The 27,964-nt window shown below is 41.0% G+C and overlaps 1 protein-coding gene across 3 annotated transcripts; it reads right to left on the reverse strand.

The window, feature by feature from the left end:
- On the reverse strand, positions 1-27,954 carry LOC122876680 (protein FAM163B). 3 transcript variants are annotated; one of them, XM_044197288.1, is made up of 4 exons: positions 9,384-9,983; positions 8,533-8,615; positions 2,712-2,827; positions 1-1,677 (listed from the first exon to the last, which is right to left on the reverse strand). In XM_044197288.1, exons 3-4 carry the CDS (start codon positions 2,802-2,804, stop codon positions 1,234-1,236), a joined length of 537 nt encoding a protein of 178 aa, XP_044053223.1. In that variant the 5' UTR covers positions 2,805-2,827; positions 8,533-8,615; positions 9,384-9,983; the 3' UTR covers positions 1-1,233. The 3 variants fall into 3 exon arrangements, with proteins under 3 accessions (XP_044053223.1, XP_044053224.1, XP_044053222.1); XM_044197289.1 differs by lacking the exons at positions 8,533-8,615; positions 9,384-9,983 and adding an exon at positions 27,601-27,954; XM_044197287.1 differs by lacking the exon at positions 8,533-8,615.
- Between the last annotated feature and the right edge of the window lie 10 nt (positions 27,955-27,964).

Consider the following 27,964-nt stretch of genomic DNA (forward strand, 5'->3'; position numbering starts at 1 on the left):
ATGAAGGAACATGTCAACAGTGCGGCTCACTGATGTGTTTTTAACAGTTTTTGGACAACAATGGAGCTCTGTGGCACAGAAGAAGAAGATATATCAGGCTTTGATACACACACGATACTTGTTAGTACATACGTTCATAGCTAGTTTTGGTCTGCACATGGGATTTGTTTGCAATAAGACCAGACTCATCCTTTAAAAGAGACTCGGTAACTAGCCATTAGCCTCAGGAAACGTAATTTTTTTTAAAGGATTTTTACCTCCATTTCTGTCTCTTGTGTGGTGCATTCAAACAAACTAAATCTGTGCTAATTTACTGACAAAAGCTCAACTTGTAAATTGTCTTATAATTGTTTATAATTTGATACATATATATTGGTTAGCTACTTAACTAGCTAATTAGCAAACAAGCTAATTTTCTAAACACAAAATCAGACATAATCGTCACAAAATGACCAGTTTTAAGTCTGACAAAAAATCTTTTCAACTCTGTCAGAAACAAATGTTTACGTTCAGAAATGCATTACTCCAGAGCTGTAGACCTCCAATATGGCTGCCAGGAGATGTGTTACATCACCCAAAAGCCCTCAGTGTTGCAGTATATCAGTACAGCACAGTATTAATGCTGCACCAATCTCGGAACCCATCGTCTGACGATGTTTTAGCCTCTGGGGGCAACGACCAATGTTTCGGGGCTTCCGGTGTAGCCAGCGGAAATACGGATAACGGATATCCGGGCCAAGACTTCCTCTTCTGTGTGCCGGTCATTGTTTACAGTCCGATTAGCAATTGTGGAAACCCATCGGCTATTGTCTGACAACGATTTGAATGCAGATACATTTTAAAAAAGCTAATAAAAAGCTAATCTCTAGGGTTTTGAGATTGATAAAAAGCTAAACTGTCATCAGATGATAGCCGATGGCTTCCGAGATTGCATTTTGGCAAATGCGTTCTGTCTCTGCCTCCACACCGACTGCTTACCTGCATGCAACCAATGGACTACAAACAGAAAAAAAAGAAAGCTTCCGATACCAAAATCTTGTCCCTTGCCTACAGATTCTCCATTCATATGCAGATATCTGTTTATGGAGATTAATGCTGCACCCACAGCACAATGCTTATATAACATGTCCGTATCCATATAGTGTATTTGCAGACAGTACAGTCTGTGCAGTTTGTATAAATCAACCTTTCCTCCAGGCCAGCAGGGCGGCGCTGCCTCCGCTCTGCCTGCTCCTACACATCGGTGCTGACACTGTGGGTGACCACCTCCCTCATGGTGACAGAGCGGATGAGGTTGAGCTTCTGGTAGAAGCTGGCCAGGTCCATGGGCAGTTCCAGGTCCTGCTGCTGCACAGTCCTGTAGCTGATCCTGCGGCCGCCATTGCACAGCCTCTCCGGATGCTGCAGGTAGAAGGGCAGCGAGCAGCGAGCGCAGGACGGGCAGAAAGCATGTGAGCGCTGGCACCTGCGCGGCGGCGGCGTGGGGGAGTAGCTGGCAGGCCCGTTGGCCTCAGTGAGGAAGGTAGGGGGGTAGGTCTCCGGGTCGTCGCCGTAGTGTTCTGGGGTCGGAGGCGTAGGGGGAGCGGACAGAGCCAGGGGGTGGGATGGCGACATGGTGGCGAGCTCTGGTTCCTCCTCTTCCCCCTTCTCAGACTCCTCCCTCTTACAGCAGTAATACTGGAGCAGTCAAACACAGGAATAGAGAACTACAGGTCAGTCACTGTCAAATGTTGGGATACATAATGCAAAAGACAAAATGTCAAGCAGAAGCTGATAATATGAAGCCATGCTACTAATTGAAACAACACTAATTGAAACAAAATAATAGCTGGATCCAAACGTCAACCCTCTGGACTTGTGGACTGAGTCCTTGTGGACATCGGTCATATGTATTCTATGATGTGTCTGAACAATACCATGTCAAGTCTGTGAAATATCTCAACAACTATTGGATGGAATGCCATGAACTTTCGTACAGACATTCACGGTCCCCAGAGGATGAACTGTAACAACTTTGGTGATCCCCTGGATTTTCATCTAGCACCGTGCATAGCAAATGCTAACACGCTAGCAAAGTAGCTAAGTAGCATGGCTTAGACTCTTAGTCTTGTTAAGGTTTCAGTTAAATACTCTGCTGTGCATTGTACTTGGATTATTTTTACAATGGGGTGACTTGTTGACCACAATGATAAAAAAGATGATAGTCTAATCTATCCATCCATCCATTTTCTGCTGCTTATCCGGGGCCGGCGGCAACAGGCTAAGATAGGTAGTCCAGATGTCCCCCTCCCCAGCAACGTTTTCCAGCTCCTCCTGGGTGATCCTGAGGCGTTCCCAAACCAGATTAGAAATATAATATCTCCAGCATGTTCTGGGTTTACCCCAGAGGCTCATACCAGTTGGACGTGCCTGGAAAACCTCAGAAGGAAGGCGCCCAGGAGGCATCCTGATCAGATGCCCAAACCACCTCAGCTGGCTCCTTTCGACGCGAATGAGCAGCGGCTCTACTCCGAGCTCCCTCTGAATGTCAACGCTCCTTACCCTGTCTCTAAGGCTGAGCCCAGACACCCTACGGAGGAAACCTTGGCCTTGTCTAATCTATCGCTACATATATTACATTTTCAAATACATGTTAGCTTCTCTCATTTTTGAAAGAAAATCAGTCATGTATATAAACATTAGATGCATAGTGAATAGTAAAACAGTCATACCTGCAACCTACATAAACACAGTACAGCGACGATGGTCAGTAAGATGACTGTAGCCAGAATTCCTCCTGCGATGACCACTGTCCCGGCTGACATTCGAAATCCTCTCCATCAACAGCCTGCAGGGAAGGGAAGGAGGAGGAAGAAGAGGAGGAAAATAAGAGAAGAGGAGGATGAAGAGGAAGGTGGGATAAGAGAAAGGTGGAAGGAGATATGAGGAAGAGGAGGAGGAAACGAGGGAGAGAGTAGGAGAAGAGATGAAAGGGGAAATGGAGCAAGAGGAGAGAAGAGTTAAGAGGAGGATGAGAAGGAGTGAGGGAGAGGATAAGGAAAGAGAGAAAGAGCGAAGAGGGAGAGCGAAATGGAGGAACAGATGGAAAGAAGATAATGAGAGGAGGGGGAAGATTGAGAGTCAAGCAGAGAGTAGAGATGGAAGGTCAGGGAGAGGGGAAGAGGAGAAAGACAAAGAGAAGAAAATTGGTGGGGAGGAGAGAGTATAGTGAAAGAGAAAGGAGAGGAGAGGAGAAGAACAAGAGGAAGGAAAATGAGACAAGGGAAGAGGTCAAGTCAAGTCAATTTGACATGAGAAGATGAGGAACAAGAAGAAAGAAACGAGGAAAAGAGGAAAATGGGAGGAGGAGGTGAGGGAAGGCATGAAAGGGCAAGGAGGAAAATGAAAGGTGGAGAAAGGAGAAAGATGGAGGTGGATGAGGAGGAAAATGAGCAGAAGAAAAGCAGGTGAGCGAGAAGGTGTAAAGATAGAAAGATGAGGAAACAAGGAAGTAAGAGAAGGATGACGAGGTGGGAGTGAAGAGGAGAGAGAGGAGGAGGACAGAAGAAAAATAATGATGTTGCTATAAAATTTTACGTCTCCACTGTACAGCTCCAAAATGTTTAAACTGGTTTCTCTTGCCAGCAGCCATTACTGAAAATAATGCTGATCGATTTTTATCTTTTATCGGTTACGACTGGCAGTAAATTCAGCCGAGTGAAAAAAAAAATGAAGTTACGGTGAGCCAAGTGCAAATATTAGCAGGTCTGATTCTGATGATGAGTAATGACCACATGTGGGAGGTCAGCAGCAGGAAACACATCATTACTGATCTTTGCAGGCTTGAGTAAACCATTCTTTTCCCCTGAACTAAGCCTTCCAGGCATTTTGCTGTTTACGTTTGTCTAACCAATCAAATTATTTTCTCATACTTTTTCCTGTCTTACGGAATAGGTCGACATTTTGGGAAATCCCCTATTTTGCTTTCTGGCAGAGAGTTAGATGAGAAGATAAATATGAAGCTACAGCTAGGAGAAGATTAGCTTAGCTTAGCATAAAGACTGGAAACAGCTAGCCTGGCTCTGTACAAAATTAACGAAACCCACTTACCAGCACCTGTAAAGCTCACTAATTAACAGGTTCGATGTCATTTGTTCAATAAGTCCAAAAACCAAAGTGTAAAAATGACAACTAAAGGAAACAAGGTGTAAAAACAAGTCACACTACTTCCTCCTCTGGTCCTGACAGACACGAGTCATCGAAGACAGGACATCGAAGACATTGATATCCCTGGAAACTGTAATTTGCATTGATTGTAACAGAATTGTTATCATGTCTGTTTGCTGTTATGACCGAGAAGAAGGAGTGCAAAAAGCATCAATCTGGTTCAAAGTTATTATTGAAGGTGAGAAAAACTCCAGACAGGACTCGAGGATCACAGACGATAAGATGAGAATCTAAATAAGCCTCATGGTTAGCATTTCATGAGCTAACTGCATTCCATTAAACATTTTACATGTTTTAGTTTAAGGCATTCAGCTGAGTGCTCCCAAAGCAACCTGACAATTAAACAATAAGACAGCCAGCAGAGCGCAAACCTCTGCTAACACTGAACCAGTCTGCAAGCTGCAGAACTGCAGCCAGGACTGTTTATGATGATGTCTTCCAACACATTATGGATGAAAAAATTATAATCGTCTAGCAGCTGAAAGCTTTATTCTGCACTTTCACCAGTATTGAATCAGCTCGGGCAAAAAGAGACTTGATCAGTGAATTTAAAAAATCTGCTGGTAAATTTTTGAGAACTACAACGACCACAAAAAGACAAACTGACAGGAAAATAGAAAAAGTCTTCTTCAATAAAAGTAACAAGGTAATTTCCAAAAGGATCAGCAATAAAAACAATCCATCCATATCCATAATCCATATTTATTTGTCTCTGGAAAAGGTTGTTAAGAGAGGACAGAACAGAACAGATAAATATGGGACAGGGATTTTTATACAGAAGAAGCAGAAATAATTCGGCGCGTGACACGTGGTTCTACAGTTTTCCTTTCTTCGTCACGTGTGAATGAGGATAAGTCAGGAAGTCTGTTTATAATCTCCATGAAATTACATTAGCGAGAGAGAGACTTCATGCATTTTATTCACTTTCCCTTCATGTTTTATGCAAAAAATCTGGTCCCAAATCAGAATTAAGTGTGCATTAGCAAATGGACAGAAAAATCTAAACACTAAAGGGACACCAACAAACGTTCCTCAACCTTTGATGTGACGACAGATGGAAATGTAACCGGTTCCCTCTGTAGGCTTCTGCACTATTAAACTCAGCAGTCAAACGTGCTCCTGGAGAGTAAAACTACTCATCCCTGATGTTAGATTATTATTATGAATTTAAATTATGAATTGCTAATATTCAGCTTTCCCTCATGTTTTATACAATAAATCAGGAACCAAAGTAGCGTTTAAACAATGTGCACTGATGAATAATAAAACACCGGCAGGCAGATGAGGAGTCACGTGAGAAGAGACATGACTGAAGTCAAGCCATCATCATCATCATCATCTCATTTCCTGTGCTTCCTGTGTGGGTGTGACGAGGGTCGGCGGGAGAGTGTCGTATTGTGGGACTGTCATGCTGCGATGCATGGGGAGCTACGCAGCCGACACGCCATCCGATATACCACAAATAACCGAGGGAAAAAGCTCTGAGGAGATGTCACAGGTAGATTCTACCTATCGACTAATCTGAGTCGAACTGAATGCATTTTTACTAACAATCGAAGCACAGATGTTTGCGTAAACATAGCCAGCGATCACCCCCTTCAACAGATGAAGGTAGTCTGTGTGAAAGTTATTCAGTGTCAAAACACTAGTGTGAAACTGGTTGTTAAATTGGATTTTACGGCAGCGTATTTCTGCCGCCATGGGGGGGCAGAAATACGCTCATTTCCAGCTCTATATTTTTATTCTGGGATTCCACTAGAGTAGCTTTACATGATTCACAGTTAAAAAAATTCTTTATTTTTCTTATACTGGCCCTTTCTGCAGACCCTCAGTTTATCCTGTCTGAAACAAGCCGTCTTAGCTCCTATCTCTTTAAGGCCCCCCCTCCCTAAAAACCCACTTTCCTCTGATTGGCCGACAACAACAAGACTTCATTGAGTGAGTGTTGGTGTTTACACCGCTAGCACAGGAACTTTGGACCGCTGGGAGGAGGAGGTTTTCAGGCTGGGCTCCGTGCTCCCAGTCCAGTCAGAGTCAGCTAACTAAAGGGACCGCTGGTTGCACGGCTAACTGAGCTAACGGCAGCTACAGTTAGCAGTAGTTAGCGGTTAATTTAGCAACAAGTAAAGCTGTCCATCAAGAAACTAACTTTCCTTCACAAATAAAAAAGCACTTTCTGCAAGACATACTGAACAACCTCCAAAAACCTGAAGAGTAGTCCTGAGCAGTCTTGCACAGCCAGACCTATCTCCACACTTCATTTTAGCGCAGAGCAGTCGAATAACTTAGACAGACTGAGCGGGTGGATGGGCGTCCCTGTACTTGGGCGTGTTGTGCCATGCCAGGAGCAGATAACCGTATAAGGACATCCGTGCCGAGTTGACATCAGCTCAGCACGAAAGTAGAAAAAAGCATTGGAAACCTAGTATTCAGAGCAGTCTAAAGCCTGAGCTTTTTGCTCACAGGGATTACTTTTACATACGTTTATCTCATTATTTGAAACTTTGGCCACGTTTAATATGAACATCCGACATTGTAACATTATATATAAGACAGAAAATAAGAAAAAGCATAATAGGTCCCCTTTAAAATTTTGTCCGACCTCCACATTCTGGGTGTAGAAGCGCTGTGAAGCAGTTGAACCCTCGCGGGCACTGCTAGCTTCCAATTGTAAACCAAACAATTCACGATTTCTTGCATTGATGAAATTCATCATTCAGTAAAAATCCAAAGCATGAAATTGTAAAAGTCGGCCAGGATAAATTCTGGAAAGTTCCCAACTGAGCAGGCAGACTTTCTGGCTCACTGTCAGCGAAGAGTTACCATCTCTTACATACATTACAGTGTACTCTGGATAACCCACAGACCTCTAAGTGAAAAGCTTTCATAGGGACTAAAACTAAACTAAAAAATAGTTCCAATTAAAAACTGTTCACAGCGAGGTCTGAGGATCATTCAGAGTAACCTGGACATTGTTTCTGGAAAATCTTTAAATGCTTGCAGCACCACAAACCAAATTCCATAAACTTTATTGTCCAATGAAAGCAAGTATCAACACGGAAAAAAGTCTCCAAATTTGAAAATTATTTCTGGGATGCTAAAATAAACCTGAACTCTCTCTGTATCCACATCACTCTCCATCCATGAAAGTACTTTCAGAACTTTGACAACCATTTTTAACTGCCATCTGAAGTCAAAGAAAAACACCACCACAGGGCTACTTGCCGCCACACTTACATATCAGATATGATATTCAGTCACAATAATTCATCTGAACCCTCAGCTTCATTTCTGCTATGACTTAAAGGCAGGTGGAGACCAGAAGAGTTTTCTGGAGCTCCACAATGATCTGGAAGCGATTGCTGGGAAGTCTGTGACGGAGCAGCAAAGCTTTCATCCTCTCACAATGAAGATGTGTATGTTTGAACCTGTCACCACTCAGAAGTTTCAGACGCACGACCGAACACAGCTGCCAGCTCAACTCATCACAGGCTATTGCATTGGGTTTCCATAACGACAGAGCCCTGGACATCAGCATCGCCGAGGGCTAGAGAGTCGTTTACACCCACACAGCCAGTCAGCATCACACACAAATCACCGGACAGACACACACTCAAAGGTCAGCATCCATCCATCCATACCTCCATCCTTCAGCGCTTACTGACAGCTTCAGTCCAACTAAACGCATTGTATCTTCTTTTTTAGAAGAAATCTCAGAAATTTTAATAATATCAAATAAATCTGATATAAGCAATAGGAAGAGCATACACCGCAACAAATCTCCATCTCATCAAGCACCTTTTGTCCGTTATTAAATTGCAAAAGTCTAATTTTCCTATTATCTTATTTCAACCTGAAATACTGAGAGATGGACTACTACACTGTTGGTTTTGCTCTTTTAATGACATTTGTTAACAATTAGGAAAACCTAGATTAATGCTATTTTTACGCTTTAATACCTGCAGCTCAGACACCTCTTACCCAAAATATATCGCAATATGTCAGTGTTATATTATAGATGAGGTGACTATAAATTCTATACTTAGTCAAGGCCTTAGCTACCATTTTGAAAACTGAGGTCATGTCCTTAGTAAGTATTGTTTCTGGTTTAAAAGTAGTCAAATTCAAACATATATTTTAATTTGACTGCTTTTAGGCCAATAAATAATTACAGCAATCAGTAGTTCTTCAACACACTTGCATTGCTGACAGTGTGGAGAGGACCGTACCTTCATACTGGGAGATAAAATCTACACACAATCTAAATGAACAGTTAAATGAATGAATTAAACATGAAAATCCAAATAATTGAAACATTAAAGAGACCTTTTATTTGGTGTCTGGTCAAAATGTTCTAAAGGGGGGTGAGAGTTTGAAGGACTTGATGGATTCTGGATCCTGGATCCAGCCTGTATTGAGAAAGTAGACACATCATTTATACTAAATCTTTTCATATGAGGACAGCCACGCACACGCACACGCACACACAGATGACTACAGGCATTTGAGCAGGATTTTTGGATGTGATGTGATTATTATAAAACATCAATAAATCAAGTGATTGATTTCCTGCTTGCAGGGAGTAAATGTGCACTTGTGGAGTTTATGGTGCGACTTTGACGCGCATGGGTGGCTGTTTAACACTGATCAGGTTCGCTTCAACATCCAGAAGTTCCGGCAGCCTCCTGAACTCAGGATCCATGCATCACACACTCACACACACACTGAAGCTCCAGACTGTTGTTTTTACTACACCATCCTAAATTACGCGTTTCTACCCTTTAAACCCCGTCATTATGTGTTATACATGCAGGTTAACATTCATTTCTCTTCTTTATTTGAACGACATTTGCAGAGAAAGATCGAAATCTGTTCTTGATTTGCGTGCGTAAGCGCGGTGGCCACTGTAGACAAAATCACCCACAAATTAAGGACACTGAAAGAGATTTCTTTGAACTGAATACTCAGTTAAACATTACTGTACACATTTACTGATATTAACTTCCCCGCAGTGATTGGAAAGCTCTCTTTACGCGCATGTTACGCGTTTCGAAAGATACCATGGCACAAACCTCTTAACAGCCGTTTTCTGGCACTTAGTACAGTTGCACCCACTTTGCTTCTCAGTGAACCGCAGGAGCCACAGACACTTCCACATAAACATCTGATAATCTTACCCATCATATTAGTATTTGGATCGTCCCATGGCGTCCCGTGCGGCACCTCCAGCTCGGGGCGCCCCGGTTTGCAGGCAGAGGTGACGGGCAGGAGGGTCGAGTTTCAGCTGGGAGAGGTGTAACCAAACCTATAAGTCTCAGCTAACAGCAGCGTTTTACATCCACACACACATCTGACCTGAGCAGAGATCTGCCTCGGTGCGTCAAGGAGTGAAAAAAGGGCAAATTTGTCTTCACGTTTCTTCCGTAATTTCACAACCTGTGCTTCGTTCCACCGCTGGAGACGTTTGAAATACAGAAAAACTTTTAGTTAATGAAGAACTGTTTCCTTTGTTGTTCCTTCTATTAATTTTCCATTCATTTAAGTGCAGCTGACTGCTTCAGAATGGGTTGCAGACTTTAAAAAAGCTGTTCAATTTAATAAAATCCCAAATTCTGAAATACTTCCTCTCCAGGTCCCCAGGTTTTCTCTTGGCTTTAGTCCCAATAAAACCTTGAAAAAAGACAACAGATAAGCAGCTGATCCAAACTCTCGCAGGATGACCGCAGGAGGAAAAGCTCGGGTCCGCTTATAATTAATTGGAGGATGTATGTTCTGCACACCGGATCCGGTCTCATCCAGTCTGAGTTGCAGCGCATTCATTTCCGATGCTGACCTGACCGGACGTGACCGTGCGTCACAGGAGCGCACGCTGCAGAAATACCTGAAGGGTGCATCCAGGTCGCTTTAAATCCCGGTTGTACTCGTTTTAATTTGACACTATATTGACTTAAGTGACATCTTCCTGATAGTGGCGGAATGATCCGCGTAATTCGATCTTGTTTCCAGGGAGAAAACTAAAAATATGTTTGACTCTACACTGGAAGATAGACATATAGTCTTAATTTATGACAGTTTTTTTAAATATTTTTAAGGAAAATAGCCTTTTAGCCTCAGATTGTCCTCCTGAATTGCTTGTTAAAATGGATATTTTTGCACCTTTACGCGCTGTTTCTGGTGACTTTCAGAGTTGAATGGTTTGCACCTTCAGTCATTGGTCACCTTCACCTTCAGCAGCACACCTGAACAGGCCTGAGCCGCGTGTTCCGAAGATCTGGGATACAAAGCTTTATGAACCTTCTTGTGAATTACAGGGAATTTTGACATGCTGTACTGGTAAACTGTTAACATATGGACATTATTTATTACCATTATTCAGTAGGACTTGATCAGCACCACCAGGCTTTGTAGCTTTACACTTCGCTTGTAGTTATTTTGTGCTTGGGGGGGGGTAACACATGGGAAGTTGTCCCATGTTCCATCCAACCAGTACAAACTGCTGGTGCAGCAAAGCAAGAGCATGATCCCTCACTGGCTTCCCACCTGCAAACACAGCCGGCTGTATTTGTTGTAATGACAGGCTGGAGGTCGGCTACTGTACTGCTGTTGGGAATGCGTCTTTACGTTTCCCAACAAACCTCTGCCATAACCACGGCTTTAGGCTCTGACGTGCTCTGACGCTTTCTCAGGAGCGATTTCATTGGCCAACTCCACGACAGTTAGTGCGTCACACAGCGCTCGTCCGAATCGTCAGAAAGTAAACACTGTTTGACGCCTGTTTTCCTGTCAGAAAAGTTGACGTGGAATAACATTCTTTGAGCATGATTATGACGATCTGTCTCTGATTAGTGATGTTGTTAGCTAGCTAGCTAGCTTGCTAATCAGTGCACTGATACTGAGTTTTGAAGTGAGGAACAATGACCGGATCTAATATTGTGAAATACTTTTGTTGTGAGCTATCTAGTTAATATAAATTTTGAAAAACAGTAACGTTACAGCACGCTAAAATCAGTTCATATTGGCTCTGTCATTATTATGTATAGCCTATTTGTAATTGAAAAAAGATCACCACGTACTAGCTGACTGCATCAAGTGGTACTGATTATCATAATCAGGCTAACAACATATTTAAAAAAAAGTGTCCCGTCAGCCGCGCCCTGTAAACGAACCAACGACGCAAGTAGAACTACGACTCTATTGGCTACCTGGAAGTTGGGGCGTGGTTATGGCAGAGGCGCGCTGGGAATCGAACCTCGGGTCTCTGTAGAAGTGGGCAAAATGTTTCGTCCTGCAGGGGGCACTCCATCCTCCACGACTTCCTTCCTAGAAAGTATGGAAGGACGGATGGGAGTGTTCATGTATTTTTCCAAAATGGTCACCCCCTACTTCTAGCCTTGTAGTCCCACCATTACATAGCCAGAATTAGCTACTTTTATGAGTTGTATATTTGTAGCAGTTTGTTGATGTCAGTAATGACAGTAATAGAAAACCATAACTATGTTATAACTTAACAAAAAAAATGACTTTGCTCTGGTTCCTGTACATTTGTCTTGGTAACAGTTTTGAAATCATCACGCAACAAACACTGAAGCCAAATTAAATAAATGATTTCTCGGCCAAAGAAAGTGAGAGAAAGTCTACAGCCTGTAAATGAGGAATCACTTTACAAAAGACAACTTTAGAAGTAAGAAATTTAAATAAAATGTGGAATATTTCTTGTCTGGATTTCTTTAGGTTTTCTGTAGCTGTTGTCTACCTCTCTCTGTCTCCACTTTGAGCAACACCGAGAAAAGAGAAGTCTACGGGAGGCAGAGAAAGAAAATATTTTATTGTGTGAATTATTTAGAGGTTAAAGCAGGCTGAGATTCCACTGTATTGTACAGACAAGAATGTATAATATTAATGAGCGGAGACATTAGAGGTTATTTCTCCTCTTTTCTGCTGCTCCTGCTGTGCTTCAACACAGCATCCAGCCGCTCCCAGAGGAAGCTGCAGCTCTGAGCAGCAAAAACAGATTTTCAGGTCAAACCTGGACTCACAGCGCAGAACTTCAACGACACGATCGAACACTGTGACTTTTATTAGGCTTTTTCAGTTAAAGCGAAAACACAAGAATCAGCTTCACCGGTCGAGAAAGTCAGCGTGGTGGTCTGTGTTTTGTGTTGGTCACATTAAACGTAGAACAACACAAAAAATAGAAAAAGTTGTACATAAATAGAGTCTGAGAAAGACGATGTTGCAACTTTTTTGGAGTAAAAAGGAGACTCTCCATGACAGCATCTGTCATTTGTTGAGATGCCTAAAAATAAAATGTGTCTTGCCTGTTAGTTGTGTGCCACAGTGTTGTGCATGAACGCGCTAAAAGAGCGGCGTTCATTGAACATACTCATCATTTTCAGAAAAAGATTGATGCAGCAGAACCAGAGTTATCGTCTCTTTTATTCCACACATTCTTCTTCCTTGTCAAAACCTGGCTCCTAGATTACCCACAATGCAACTAGACTGTGGACAGTTTGGGGTCCTGTCTAGATGGTAACCCTGGATTTTTCGGAAACTATCGCGAGATTTCGATTTAGGCAACAAAACTACTTGGTTCGGTTAAGGAACACGCACAATGAAGAAACAACACGAACAAATCTCGCAAGAGTTTGGCAGATCCAGGGTCACCATCTAGACACGACCGCAGTTCGGCCAAGCATTTTGGGTGTGTTATGCTAGTAGTGGCTAATGTAGCCTGGAGCTTCTAGCCTGCAGCAGACATTGAGGAGCGGGCGACAGAGGTCTGGTAAGATCACTTCTTTCTCCTAACAAAATATATAGATAACAGCTGTCACTGTTTAGTAGATCTGATAAAACTGAATCAAACCAGAAATAGAAGTATCAACTGTTTGAACTTTTGATAAATGAATATACAGACAACGCTGTTAAAAAAGAATCAGCATCTCTTTGTTCTTTTGGTCACACCTCTACCTCTCCCATCTCACTGCCCGTCCAATGGCATCGCTCAATAAAACAAACAGGGTCTCAGTGTAAGTCATCCACTTAGCATTGATTCCCACTTCCGGCCGATGGATTAGCTTACAGCGGGGACTGTTTACACCTGGCAAGGTCAGGTAACAGGTCGACACTGACGAGGCAAAGGCCAACACAGACGAGGCATTAACTGTGTCAGACGGAGCTTCTACAGCGAGGAGCAACTGATTCAACCAAACAAGAGCTTTTTATTAAATTACACTTTTTCTAAGGAAACTGAAGGAAAGTCTTTTCATCTGCAAGCAACATACTTCGAATAGTTAAAGGAATAATTGTTTCCAATAGTGAAATGAGAGGATTAATATCAAGACAATATGACCCGATGTCAAAAACATTAAAAATCACACAAATATATACCCAAAAATTATTTTTAAAAGTAACTTTTTCAATTTTGGATGATGTAGGTTATCCTGACATATTGTAAGTGCTGCTATATACTTTTTAGTATAAAGGGATGGCAATGTCGGCCTGTCCGTCCACCACTTCTGGTCCAGACTAAAATATCAACAACAATCAGATGGATTGCTGTGAAATTCTGTACTGACATTCATGGTCCCTAGAGGATGTATCCTTTCGTGCAGTCCCTTAGTGATTAATTGACTTTTCATGTGATTTTTTTTGCCCAACTGAACCCTTTTGCCGATGGGAATGATGGGTCAATTTCAATGATACCAAGGTTTCTATTGTTCTGGTCAGTGTGAGTGTAAATGTACAGCATGTAGTTTCTCTCTTCTTTAGTCTCTTTTTTCTGCTTTGCTTCCTTTTTCTTCTCAAGCAGGCGACGATCTGTGTCCTCCAGCATTTGTTCCACTCCAGTTCATAATCCTGACTGGCACAGAGGAGCTGCAGAATCCTTAATGTGGCACAACGTCATGATACCCACCAGATGCCATCGTCCTGCTTTGTATCTCTCATATCTTGACAAGCCCCATGTTCAACACGCTGCATCGCTCTGACTGATCTGAGCTCTTGTTCTTTCAGTCAGAACATCATCCAGAACATGGCCGCCACCGACGAGCCAGTGGGCTGACAGGATGTTTCCACCTCCCTCTGGCTTTCCACACAAAGTCTGTTTACAACTGCAGCATCACCACAACAAGCTGCAGCACTGGATACCAACTGAAACATATATCCAACTGAGCATTTAAGTCTTAAAACTGTTGAACATTTTAAGTTAGAATTATTCGGGGGAAACGCCTTTTTTTTAGGTCACATCCCATCAGATCTTTTTTTTGCAATAGCCATTCAATGTATTAGTATTCTGTAATTCCTCCCTATATAGTAGCTTTCATTGTTACTGGCGGAGTCCGCCATTCCTGCTCAGGATTCAAATTGCACATCTATGCACAAGGGATTCACCAGAAACCATGCATGTACTGTTTGTACTGGGAGCAATGCAGACGTGCACATGTTTGCATTTTACGAAATGCGGAAGACAAAGTTCCATCATGACTTCAGTATCACTGTGTCAGTGTTGAGTGTCTTCTTTAGTCTTCTATTAAAGCAACATGATATAATGAATCCTCTCATATCTGTAGTAGTAAAGTAGAAATTTGAATTCTCCTCACTCTTTGTGTGAGTAAGAAAGGATGTAAGACGATAAAACTAATTTTTGGATGTATATTTGGAAACCGGGTCTAAGCCATGAGCCTCTGAGTGAGCGTTTCCAATGGCAACGGCTGACTGACAACTAAGAGCTGCCGGGAGACGAGTTTTCAACTTCTGTGGTGCAGTACTGACTGTGAAATGTCATACTGTACATCCTACGAATGTTGATGCAAGATGTTTTTTCTCTTTTTCGACAAGTCTACACGTTAGCTATCTGACGTTTGCAACAGTCCCTTTACAACATTCAACATTTGGACCCATCGTGCTGTTTAGTTTGTATTTCATCGGAAAGAAGAAGTTAGGTTGCCTAGTTTGCTAACGTCAGCGCTGATTCCCACTAGACGTTAGTTTTGTTTGACGTGTGTTGTGTTTGTCCTGCATTATAGAAAGCAGGGGTAAATAATGCCGTAACGTAGGAAGTACTTAATTAAAACAAAGACCACAGACATATTCACTAATTTCTTAGCAAAAATTAATTTTAATTTCAGTTCGACTGCACTTGCCTTCAGCACCAGTAACCAAACCAACCAGACTGAAATCATAAAGATAGCGTCGTAAGTCCTGATAAATCTGACTTATTTTCGACTACATTTTTGGACTCAAGTGACATTATTTAGAAAGAAGTGACTTTTTTTTCAGAATATACACAAACAATGCAACACTTGAAAACTTTCAGCAGACTTTGTAGAGCCAAAGTAAGCTGAAATAGTAGACAAACAACAGTCTATTCGACACTTGTCAACACAAATAATTGGCACTGAAATTGTACAGTGGGAAATATGCTCTGTAATTATTTGGTTTTCACAAATTTCTTCGAATATGTGAGGCCGATATTTTTTCTGTCAAATGTGTCTTTTGTTGCAGGGTGGCGATGCTGTAGTTACCAGCGCTGGAGGCTCTGCTCATTGCTTCAGAGGTTCTCATAATTACAGCAATAACCATTTATGCGTGATCCATCAAAAGAGATAGCCGGGGGGGACAGCGGCTCAATATGCCTTGATAGACCACTAAACTCTCCGGCCAGAGTGGCTTTTGATTTGTGGTGCTGCAGGGCTGAAGTCCTGCTCGCTGAGGAACCATAAAACATTTTACTCAGGGTTCATATTGCTGAGAGGAGGCTTCACTTCAGTCAGAAAGATGAGCTGCTGCCTCCAATATGGAAGATGACAGGCTCTCTGGCTCTGCCGGGTTCCTTTAAAGACAAAGAACATCACTGCCGTAATCTAAACTTTTCTTACTTGTAGTCCTCATGTTTGTGTATCTTACTTTATTCATAAAATGTACTTTAAATAATAGTTTGATTTATATATTTGTAATCACAATAAAATAATAATTTTCAGACAGCTGGAGTTCAAAGGTCATCCACATTTGCTTTCCACTTGTACACTTGTAGTACTGAACCCACTGAGAATCAACACCAACTCTGCAGCTCTGGGGAGCTTTTAGCCTCCTTTAGCTTTAGTTTTGGACCTCTGGCTGAATAAACTCTGTATGTTTGATTCTTACCACTCCTATCAACCCACCATAGAATACCGTAGGCAACTGTTTTCAGCAAACAAGCTCTGATAAACCCGCTGTACGCTACCTGCTCAGCAGGAGTTGGTGGAGCCCAAACCAGAGCTATAATGTCTGAAAGTCTTTATGTTTGTTATAGAATATGTCTGCCACCTACTGGTCACAGATCATTCAGTGCAGCTTTCAAAATTCATGGCCCATAAGGCGGTTTTACTCAAACACTCAGTCAGTAAGTGATTTAAAAATGTGAGCGCTCTTTTGAATGTTAATTTTCAGTGGGTATCTGCCTAATTCTGCTCTAAACATATCAGATATACATGGAGCTTTCAGTCTCCTCTGTGCAGTGAATCAGAGTGGCATAAAACATAAAGTACAACACAGACACATCTTCGTAGCAGTTATCTACCCTGACAGATCTTCAGCCCTCATTAAAACTGTCTGTTTTTAGCAGAGATGACTCCTCTAGCTTCTGGCAGTCTCAGTTAAGTCAGTCCTGACTTACTGGCCTGCAGGCTTGAATCACAGCAACATACTGGCAGTAACACTTTCTGTCCCAACAAATCATGGGAACAAAGTCATGCTGGATTCCGGTGAAACAGTTATAGAAAAGATGAATTTCATCATCTTTATTATTCCAGTATTTTTGGTGCATGTTCTTTTTTTCAGTTTTACTTCACATTCGTAGTTAGTCGTACTGCCCATGCCCTCTGTCTTTACTGAAACCCTGAAGGGTTTACTGTTGCTAAAAAAATTCTAAAACTGATTTGATGTCATTGGTTGAGTTAAACATCATTGGAAGGAGCCAAAGAAATAGTCACAATTGGCACATATTAAGGAATACCTTTAAAGTCAATGGAAAGATCAGAGTGGATGTGAACAGACACTGATTTGCTCTGGATGGTGCAAGCTGAGGCGAATACCCATCTGTGCAAGATTAAAATGTTTCAACTTGAGCAGAAAATAATTTAAATAAATTACTTATCAAAAAGTTATAGGACGCTTTATAAATTAACTGAGACAAAAGAAAAAAGGAGAAAAACTGGAGGAAAATAACAGACCTAACTAACAGGTACATCTGGTACTTGTTGCAAATGAACAAAGACTACGAAAACAGTCCATCAGTCAAATCCACGTGAATAAAGCAAGCTGAAAATTTGCATCATGTTCAATATTAATGCACCTTCAACATTTGTGGTATCAGCTGAAAAAACCATATACATTTTTTGAATATGAAGTTACAGGGTTTCCAACTTAAAGAAATTATCGTCCCTGACAAAGTTACCTGAGACAAAATTACAGGTAGACAGCAGAGTCTACTGTATCAGGAGTGGTTTAGTCGGCTGTTGTTCGTCCAGTTTGTGTTACATGTCATCCCCTTTCTTTTATATTGCCCATCTTCCCTGTCTGTCACCTCTGATTGCTGTCTGGAAACAGAGAAATGCCACAAAATGTAATTTTAATGTCATCACAATTCATGTCATGTTAATGAGGAGCTTCGCTCCTAAATGAGAGATCCACCATGTGAAAAAACAGATGCTTACTTTAGTAAAACAGTTGCTGGCATCAAAGATACAGCACATTAAAATGTGCCATTAACTTTATGAGTCATCAGCAGTCATCTGCTTACAGAGTGGAAAAGTTTTCAAACACTGATTGATTAATTTTAGAGAGATTACATCTTCCAATAAGCAGCTTCAACCTCTCCTAATACAATTTATGGGTCCATTACAAACTCAATTCATTCTTTAGACCTACAGATTTTTGTAAATCTGAATTGAAGTTAAATGCGTATAAAATGAAGCAAACTTAATTTGGAACATTGTATTCGATTGTGGTAACTTTTCAGAGTTACCACCAACTACAAGTATAAAAGATGCTGGATATAAAAAATTGTGTTTATGAATATGCTGTATATCAAAACATCCGCACACTTTCAGTTTTTTAAAACACCAAATGTATTGTCTAAATAGACCTTTATCACGGCAGACATTTTGACATGTCAAAGCAGGAAAAGCACAGGTGCAATTAATAATATTAATGATGGCTGCATTCCATTTAGGTGAGCCAGTTCCAGGGCTTTGGTATTGTGCATGCTGGATCCCTGACAGGGCTTACTGGCAGGGGCGTGTCCAGGGAGTGGCCTGGGTTGGCACGGGCCACCCCTGAAATCTGATTGGCTACCCCAGGTGTTGTTTCTTGTTTTTTTGGGGACCCATTGCCAGGCAACCAGCGAAGACTCCAGGAAGTTACTGGTCTTGTGAGGAAATAGTCCGACATATGACCCCATATATTTTTACACAAAATATTTGACACAATCGAGATACAATGTGTTAATCAGTGAGCCTTTGGAGTGCTGCTATTCAGGTTTTGTTACCTTTGGACAGAGCCAAGCTAGCTGTTTACCCCTGTTTCAAGTCTTTGTGCTAAGCTAAGCTAACCAGCTGCTGGCGCTAGCTTCAGATTCAGTACTTTTCTATGTACTACGCCACTCTAGCACCAGTATTAATATCTAAGGTCTTTGAAACCTTTGAGTTGATATCAGGAAGCTATTAAAGTCCAGCTCTAACAAACTGATGCAGGCAGCCGCTCTTGATGACTGCAGATGTCGTCTGAACTTTGCTAAGTGCTTGCTGGGTGTCTCCTCCAGCTGTGTGAACGTCAGAGCAGACTTCCTCGTTTGACCCGGCCCGTCAGCTTACAGGTGTCTACTGTTTCGTCTTTTATTTAGTCTAGGGAAGGCAGGGAGGGAGCCTCTGGCACCCAGCAGCTTTATTATCATTTCATCAGCCTGCAGGTTGTCTGTGAAAGGTCAGACTCCTGGACAGCTACCCGCAGTGGTGTGAAGGCCCTCAGTGTTGTGGTGAACTGCAAGGCTTAGCTGGATCTCCTTAAAACGCCGCGGGTGAGGGAAATGTGATGTTAGCATGATCCACCGAATTAGCCCTCCCCGGCTTTCCCACCAAACCCCAGTGTTTATAAAATATATAGAGTTATCCTCATGTTACGGCCCGTGATGTCAGGCTGCCGCTCCGCGCCCTCTCCCTGCGTCATCGTCCGGGCCGGGCAGCAGAGGTTGGAGTCTGGATCCATTCAAACAGCCCTCTGATCCTGAACGCTGCACAAACAGGCCCTTACCTTCAGACAAAACACAGGAAAGAGCCTGTATTTCTCTTGTCTTCAGACATGAGCTTCTGTTCCTACTTTGTTTGATTTGTTTCCAGTGGTTAAAGGTGTGTAATATAATTTTTAAAAGATACATAAACCCCCCTCAGGCTGTTAGCTTTGTAGGCATTTAGCTGACAGATCAGGCTTTAGAGCAATTCAAGTTTTTGTCAAATTTCGAGTCTTTTGCCCATTTTTCATCCATTTAATGTTAAATATCAGTCTTTATACATTCACTACTGAAGATACAGTACCTTAGAAATACTGACTCTCTTTACTAAACTGAATAACTTGTACAGTATTTTCTCCTTGTAAATGCAACCAGACAAACATGCAAAGTGTTGGAGCAACCCATTTTCTTAGGACTTATAATAAATCCTTTCTATTTTTCAGACATTTATAATTAAGGAAAGGCAAGTGTGTAAACCTAAGTAACCGGATCTGTTGTATTTCTACTTTAAAAGTTGGAAATATGTATTTACGTGTTTGAAATGCTTTCAGAATTTCTGGAATCTTTCAATAAATACTTTTTTCTACTTATCTTGTAGCTCCATGTCCATATAAATAACACGATGGAAAAAAATATTGAAGGCTTCTACGTCAGCTTGAGTCAAGATAAAGTTTCAAAGCAATTTTATATAATATACATTATATTATATTATTATCATCTTTTTCTCAAAAATAAAAATTAATCAATTAGTAATGTTCTCTGTGGTTAAATACATTTTCCATCATTCAGGTCAAAACAGAACCAAAGACGCCTTCACGTGTTATAGCCCATAAAATGACAAAGGAATGAACGTTATGTTTACAAATTATGAATCAATATTGCAGACCTCTTCTTCACAGCTAATATTAAGACAGCATTTATTTGCACAACTAAGACAACAAACTTTCAAATAGTTTCTGTTTATAGGATAAAAGCTAGAAAACAATCGTTCTTGATGTAAAGAGGGAAACCGCACTTTCACTTGGGCTGTAGCAGGTAACCAAGTTTTTCTTGTCGCTGCTTCCACACTCTGTTCTTATGATCAGAGGAAATCGGAGAAAACAACAAAAAAATTACATCTAAGACATTCCTCACAGTTCACACACTGAGTTTCTTTCACATATAAAGTTAAAGTGTGTGCACAAACAGAATGCTAATGTAAGAGAACAGATAAGTGCTCCTGCATGTATTTTTCAGAGTAAACAGTTAAATTACAAAATAAGATGAGAAACATCTCAACAATGAGACGGCTTCTCCAAAAAATGATTGCTGAGACGAAAGTACAACTAATTACAGGTTATTATTAGATTAATTTGCCAACTGCAGACATGTGTGCACAAAACCTGTAACAGAACAAATGTTTTGCTTTTTGTTTTTTAAATTTTGGACAGCCGTTGTGCAATGTGTAGCTTTGAAATTAAACTCGACATAGAAATTTGTGCTGAAACTAGACGAGCGAGTCACAAAATAAATGACAAATCTGATAATCAATTGTTTGTCATTTATCAAATAAAACAACACTTTCAAATATGATGATTTGCTTGTTTTTCTCTGTTTTACATTAAATACTTTTGGGTTTTGGCTGTTGGTCAGAGTGAGGTCGCTGATTAATTTAGAAGATAAAAATAACACCAGATTTATTGCTAGTAACACAGAAACATGTACTGTAGTTAGAGTTTCTCTGTCTAAGCCAGTACAACATATCACAGCTGGTTACCAAGACACCTCCTCCCCCTCCTGCAGTGCCAACAGCATTATTAATAATGAAACACAAAGATTTCTATTTGATGGTTTGGTCTTCTCTCTGGTGCTCTGACCCCACTTTCAGGAAAAGAAAAAGGCTTTTTCAAGGAATATTCCAGCTCGTCTCCACTGAAGCGCGTGGAGAGCATCTCTGTTTGAAGAGGCTTTTATTGGATATGGAGCCTAAGAGCAGCTGACCGTCCTCGTCTCCCTACGCCATCTCAGCCTTTTCTGTCCAACCAACGCTGCAGAAGAAGGTTCAAACATTCAGATATCAGAGGGTGAGAGGATTTACTGGTTCTACTCAAACTAAATCTCTTCAAGCACATTGACTTAATTTGTCTTGGTGAAAAAGTGAGAGAAACATGGTTGATGATGTGCCGTGCTGTAAAACAATCCAACAGGATAAACTGAGGGCGAAGCAGCACACTCTTGTTAATCTTGTCACTGATGCATTTATTTATATATTGGGATAAAAATCAACATCTCAACGAGCCGGTCCCCGTCAGGTTTTACAGATTGCTCGTACACCTGCAGGAGTTGGGAGACAGGTGAGGCCAGTCAAGTCATCAAGGTCGAAGTAGAAATGCTGCGTCTAGAATCACATCAAAGACAAGCAACAGGAAGAACACCAGAGTGTGTTCATACTTTCCTGGAGGCTGACCACCGTAAATCCTCACTCTTGGACCTGCCGTCTCCAGATCGTCACCCTTTTAGGGACTTCTTAAGAACATATATGAAAGCAAAGATTAAAAATCGCTTTTCTTTCTTTTGGCTTGTGACCATTTAAAACAACACAAAGTCGACTCATGACCCCTCATCAAAGGTACAAGCAAATACTGATTTTTGGTAAAATAGTAAAACTACATCCAATATTTTACAAGAAGAAAAAGCAGATAAAGAAGATAAATGGCCTAAAAATGCATATAACTTCAGGAAGCAGAAAAAACTACCTAAAAGGCAGCTTAAAGACAACCTAAAATCTGTCTCAAGCCATCAGTTAAATTACATAAGACCCAAACTAAAACTGTCAAAACATAAACTGGGACAAACACATCAGGATTTACCTCAAAACATCAGCAGCCAGAAGAGAAGGTTTCTGCAGCAATGACTGATGAATTAAGAGAAAGAGACCATGTGGATTTTGATTTTTAATGTATTTTGTGTAGAACTTCGTGCGTCTTTTTTGTGAATATTTTCTGCTGTAATTTGATGATTGGTTCATTACTGAATGTTTTGCAATCTGGGTTTACTTACTATTCCTAATGATAATCAAACTATTATTTGATAACGTAATGGTCTGTTAGTCCACCCTTTTTTGTCCGTTACTTCCTTCTATTCTTTCATTTGGTTGTTTTTCCGTGTCTGTTGTCAGGGTGTTTTATGTCTTTGATGTGATTCTAGATGCAGTATTTCTATGTTGAATTTAAAGACTTTGGTGGCTGCACCTGGTTAACGTTACCTGTGAAATGAAGTGATTTCATTCCCACCTCTCAGTCTGTGGGACGAACCGATGACAGCAAACATACCTCGGGAAACGTATTCTCATGTTAAAACTATTTTAGTTTAATTGTCAGTGAAAGTTACATCTTATTCAAAGTTAAGAGATCCCAAACATGACATGCCGCTCCTCAAAATATGTATCAAACACTATGACGTCATTAGTACCTACACTTTCTGTGCCCTTCAGCAAGGCACTCATCCTCCACAGTGGCCAGCAGGAGCAGACTGGCTGTACTGGGAAGCTCCCAGCACTTTGACTGAGACAACGTGAAGTATGACAATGCTGGACAAGTCTTCCATGAATAAATGAAGGTTAAAAACTTTGTCTCAGCCCGGGTCAGGCTATTAAGATATGCAGATGAGGTCCAGGTGAAAAAAAATCAAGTGTGTGATCACTTTAACAAACCGTGCATAAAACTGGAGGCTGCATAAAAATAAAGGTCAAAGAAACAACTGTCACTTTCTGAGCACATATGCTCTTTATCAGCAACGCTCTGTTTCTCACACAGTTGTACACATTCACACCGTGAGCTGCGTACAACATAGTTAGGGCTCTTTTTTTACTTAAATAAAAACTTCAGATTTAAAAACTCAGGTACAAATCAGAAAAACTATTTGCTACATACTCATTTTTTATTTTTCAAGGCACATTATCAGCAGCATTTTCTCTGTTTTTCTCTTCACTTCTTATTAACGAAACATAATATACTTAAGTATACTGTTAATACTTGATTACTGTAAACTACAGTGAACAGGAGACACAATAACTTTTGGAAGGTTATAAACTTCAGGCGAAAATCAGCTTAAACTGATCTGCTCCTCATTTAAAATCCAGACATTTTTCTGTACAAATCCGTAAAAAACAAGAACCATGAGCGTAAAACACGATACAGTCTTCTGCTGTTGATTGAGCAACTGTCAGATTAATTGATGTGAAAAATCGCTCATTAATTTCTTTGTTTTTTGTTTTAGTTTACTGTCATTTACTTCCATTAAATTGTGGGATAAGAGGAAGCGTGTAGTGTTAGATTAGTGCCCATTAAAAGGACAGAACAGTGGATTATTTGCATTTATTTCAGACTGTAGTAACATTTTATTCAATAAATACATGTCAAAATGCTTGACATTAAACCCATCCAAACAATATTTACTAGTTTATAATATTTCAAAGTAATTTAAAGACCCTTCACAGCCATGGTTAACCCACACAGGTGATTTGAATCTAATTCTAATGAGAATATTTCTCTGGACTGTGGGTGTGTACAGACTATGCTAGATGAATCATAGTTAGTAGAGAAGAACAAAAACATTTTTCTGCTTCATAAAATTATGTTTTTTTCCTTGTAACATACTGGATAGTTTTATTTCCTCAGGCCTGTAAAATTATTCAAATGAAATAATCTAAGGTAACAAGACTGAGAGCCTGCAGCCGTGCTAGCAGCTCTGTCAGGCTGTACTTTGGCACAGCGGTGCCAACATGCTCACAATGACAATGCTAACGTGCTGATGTTTAGCAGGTATAATGTTTACCATGTTCACTATCTTAGTTTAGCTAATTAGTGATGAACACAAAGTACAGCTGAGTATTGGACAAATTAAAATTTTGGTGGCGCTAGATGAAAAGTGAAGAGTTTACCAAAGTCGTACCAAATTTCATGGCCATCCATGTGATAGTTGCAGAGACATTTCAGTCGAAACCACAAATGTCAACCTCATGGTGGCGCAAGACGAAAAGTCAGGGGATCACCAAAGTCAGTAGGATTCATCATCTGGGGGCCATGAATGTTTATTCAAAATTTCATGGCAATCCATCAAATAGCTGTTGAGATATTTCAGTCTGGACCAGCAGACTGACCAGTCTTGCCATCCATAGAGCCATACCGCTAACATGGCTAAAAATCAAGTGCTCACAGCTCATATAAATATGAAACGTTTGAGGGCTCGTTTAAAAGGTGACAAGTCAAAATGGTTGGAAGCACATCTTTCTGCTAACTCACCAGCTCTGCGTGCCAAACATCTCTGGAAACCAAACCAGCAACCTCATTATCTGCCTCCATCCACACAGGAAGTTTAGACAGAGCAGTCACAAAGTTTAGTTGTACCTTTCCCCCAATGACATCGAGTTTCAGCTTCCAACTGTCATCCTGAATGTATTCCAATAACTTAATGAATATTCATTGACCCTTATTAGCATATTGTTCCGGATATTAGCATAGCCTGTGACATAAACATCAGCGTGAGGGGAGCAGATGAATCAGAGGGCGCGCAGAGAAAGAGTGGGCAGATCGGGCCCGGAGGGGACAGCAGGTCAGCATTCATTACGTTTATGAAGTGGACGGGTCAGGGAAGACGCAGGAAGGTCTGACAGGGAGAGGTAGCAGCAAAGGAGACAATTCACAACACTGAGATTAAAGTAAAGTCCAGGCAGACGTAATCTCATGGAGCGGGTGGAACCAAGGAGCCAGACTTTTTTCTTTGTGAGTTTGATGAGACATTAGCAACAGCAGAGATTAAACTCAGTAAAATGAAAGTTGTGTGTTGGTAGCAGAGTACCAGGCTCCATAGTATTAGCTTCAGCCGTCAGCTTTAAATGTACGTAGCACCAAGTCCCGAAAGATGATTTTTTTTTCTTGCATTATGTACACAAGACAGTTACTTTTAATTTTACTTCTGTCTGTGTAGAACAAAAACAGAGAGTTGGAAAGATGGAAAGGTGCATCTTTACATCACTTATTGTGACGGACACATTGGTTGCTATGTGAAAAGCACTTGTGACCCTCCAATTACCACACACACACACACACACACACACACACATGCACACAAAGAGGCAAATGCCGTCATGCTGCCGTGAGATGGCAGGTAAGATGAGTGCTCTGAAATGCAAATGTGCTCAAAGATAAAGCCCATGCATTTTTCATGGCGAACACGGCAGCTTCGCTCCTCTGATATGACAATGAGTGCTCAGCTGGCCGTGCGACTATGGGCACAAATGCACTCCTCACCTCGCTCGCTGGAACAGATTCAGCTCTGCACTGCAGGAAATATAATGTATCTGTTATAAAGAAGATGATACATTGTATTACATGACAAATATAAATAAATAAAGATTATTTTGCAGTTCTCATGCCTATAACTACGCCTATGACGTCCACCTTCTGGCAGTGCCAGATTGCCACTGGATGCATGTTGCAGGGTCACAGTTCAAATTAGCTGAGCACAACTTACACTTTTTCAAAAAATCAGGCCCGTCTGAGGCGATATAGCTCACACAGCTGCTCAGGTGAGCGCAGCCTCACTCTCCATTGAAAATGACAGGCTTGGCTGTAAAACGTCTTACACAATCCGTGTGAAAGCTCAGTTGTTGGCCGACAGCGGGAGCAAAGGATCTGCTGCAGCTGCAATCATTGAAAAGCAAATAGCAGTTGCACGTTTGACAGTGATTCTTCAGAAATCACTGTTGAAGACAAGTTTATCTGTTCACAAATTAAATTTTAATTAACCTTCTGACACGCACATAAGCCTTCCTACCTAGTTTAAACAACACAGTCTGCTTAAGCACATTGGTGCTTTGAGCTAAATGCTAACATCAGCATGCTAACATACACAATGAGAATGCCAGCATGTCGATGTTTAGCAGATATAATGTTTACCATCCTTTTTTGTGGGTTAGCATGCTAATATTTGCTAATCAGCACTAAACACAAAGTACAGCTGAGGCTGATGGTAATGCCATTAGTTCTGCAGATATTTGGATAAACAGAAATTTTGACCTGATGATGCCGCTGTCACTGTCTAGGCACCATGGTTATCTGTACTACATTTCATGGTAGTCCATCCAATAGTTGTCAAGACATTTCACTGAAAGCCAAAAATCTGAATCGAAGGTCTAAGAATACAGAGTGTCATATGTAGTGCAGGTTGTTTGAGGCAAATGTGTAATTTGTGATTTTGTGGTATGGTTGCTGTTTTGACCTTCAGTTCGCATCAAGCCAGCACCACAAAAATAAAGCTTTTCGAGAATTTATAAATCCTGAATCCCAACCAGCTCCGGGTGTGTCCTGTACCCGACCTCTGACCTCTGAGGTAGGTGATTAATATTATATTACTGTGTGAGAACGTTGTGTGGCTGACTGTGCCTATACAGCTGTGATCCTCAGCAACTGAATAAACAAACCACGTATCCGTGTATTCGTGTGAGAGAAAATAAGAAAGAGGCAGCACACACACACACACACACACACATATGCACATAATTTAGCCACCTCAGTGCCTTAGGCTGTTTGTTTATATGTTAAATTAGCACGTTCATGCTAGAGGAGATACAAGCTCTACATGACTAACATCCCAAGCAAGACAAGCCAACACATGTATAACACAGGCCGATGCCTGAAGGCTCAATGGGAGTTTGTAGCTCTGAGTTTTGCCTCTCAGGCTGTGGAACAACCTCCAATAATCACGACAACCTGGACCAACCATGAAGTTACACGTCGGGTTATATAATAACGACAACAATAAAATGCTGCTCAAACAAATATTGGGTAATAATGAATAACAACAACAACATCATAAACTATAATAAAAAAATTAAAAAATACACATATTACTCCTAGTATTGCTACAATAAAGATAATTCAAAATAGCACAGATTAAAGCAAAAATCTAATATTATTCATTATGATAATTATTAATATATTATTGGAATTGTTTATTCTGTACATGAAAAATATTTAGAAACCATATAGAGAATCACTGATATTTAAAATGTTTTTAGGGATACGTTCTGAACAGATTTGATGCTTTATGTCTTTAGATTTGTGTGTGAGTGACAGATAATAACTCACCTCACAGAAGAGTGGCTTCAGGCACAAAGCTACTGTCAGTATCTCATTAAAACAGGCACGGCCTGGTAGTTCAGCTGCCTTTAACGAGCTGTTTGCCTGATCGCTGTCACCCTGAGCGCAGGCAGCCATCTATCCAACCACCCCAAACGGAACAGCTCACTCAGCCGAAATGAAGCCGAACAGGACCTTCAAGGGCGCAGCAAAGTGCAGGCTCGCCTAAAACTCACGCCAGTCACTCTCTCTGACCTTCTACTGGACGTGGCTCTGCAAAATCAGCTGCTGTGATGTCGCCTTGCTCTGCAGCAAACATACGCAGCACACAGAGCATATATAACCTTTTGACCTTTACAAATTTACATGTATC

This window comes from Siniperca chuatsi, linkage group LG5 (assembly GCF_020085105.1).
Source record: "Siniperca chuatsi isolate FFG_IHB_CAS linkage group LG5, ASM2008510v1, whole genome shotgun sequence".
In the NCBI taxonomy this organism is placed as follows: domain Eukaryota; kingdom Metazoa; phylum Chordata; class Actinopteri; order Centrarchiformes; family Sinipercidae; genus Siniperca; species Siniperca chuatsi.

What these genes read in the sequence shown, in the direction of transcription:
- LOC122876680 (XM_044197289.1), bottom strand. Translation starts at nt 2,804, where the DNA reads ATGTCAGCCGGGACAGTGGTCATCGCAGGAGGAATTCTGGCTACAGTC. An exon ending in TGTGTTTATGTAGGTTGCAG is followed by an intron (nt 1,678 to 2,711) that starts GTATGACTGTTT and finishes TGACTGCTCCAG; the next exon opens with TATTACTGCTGTAAGAGGGA.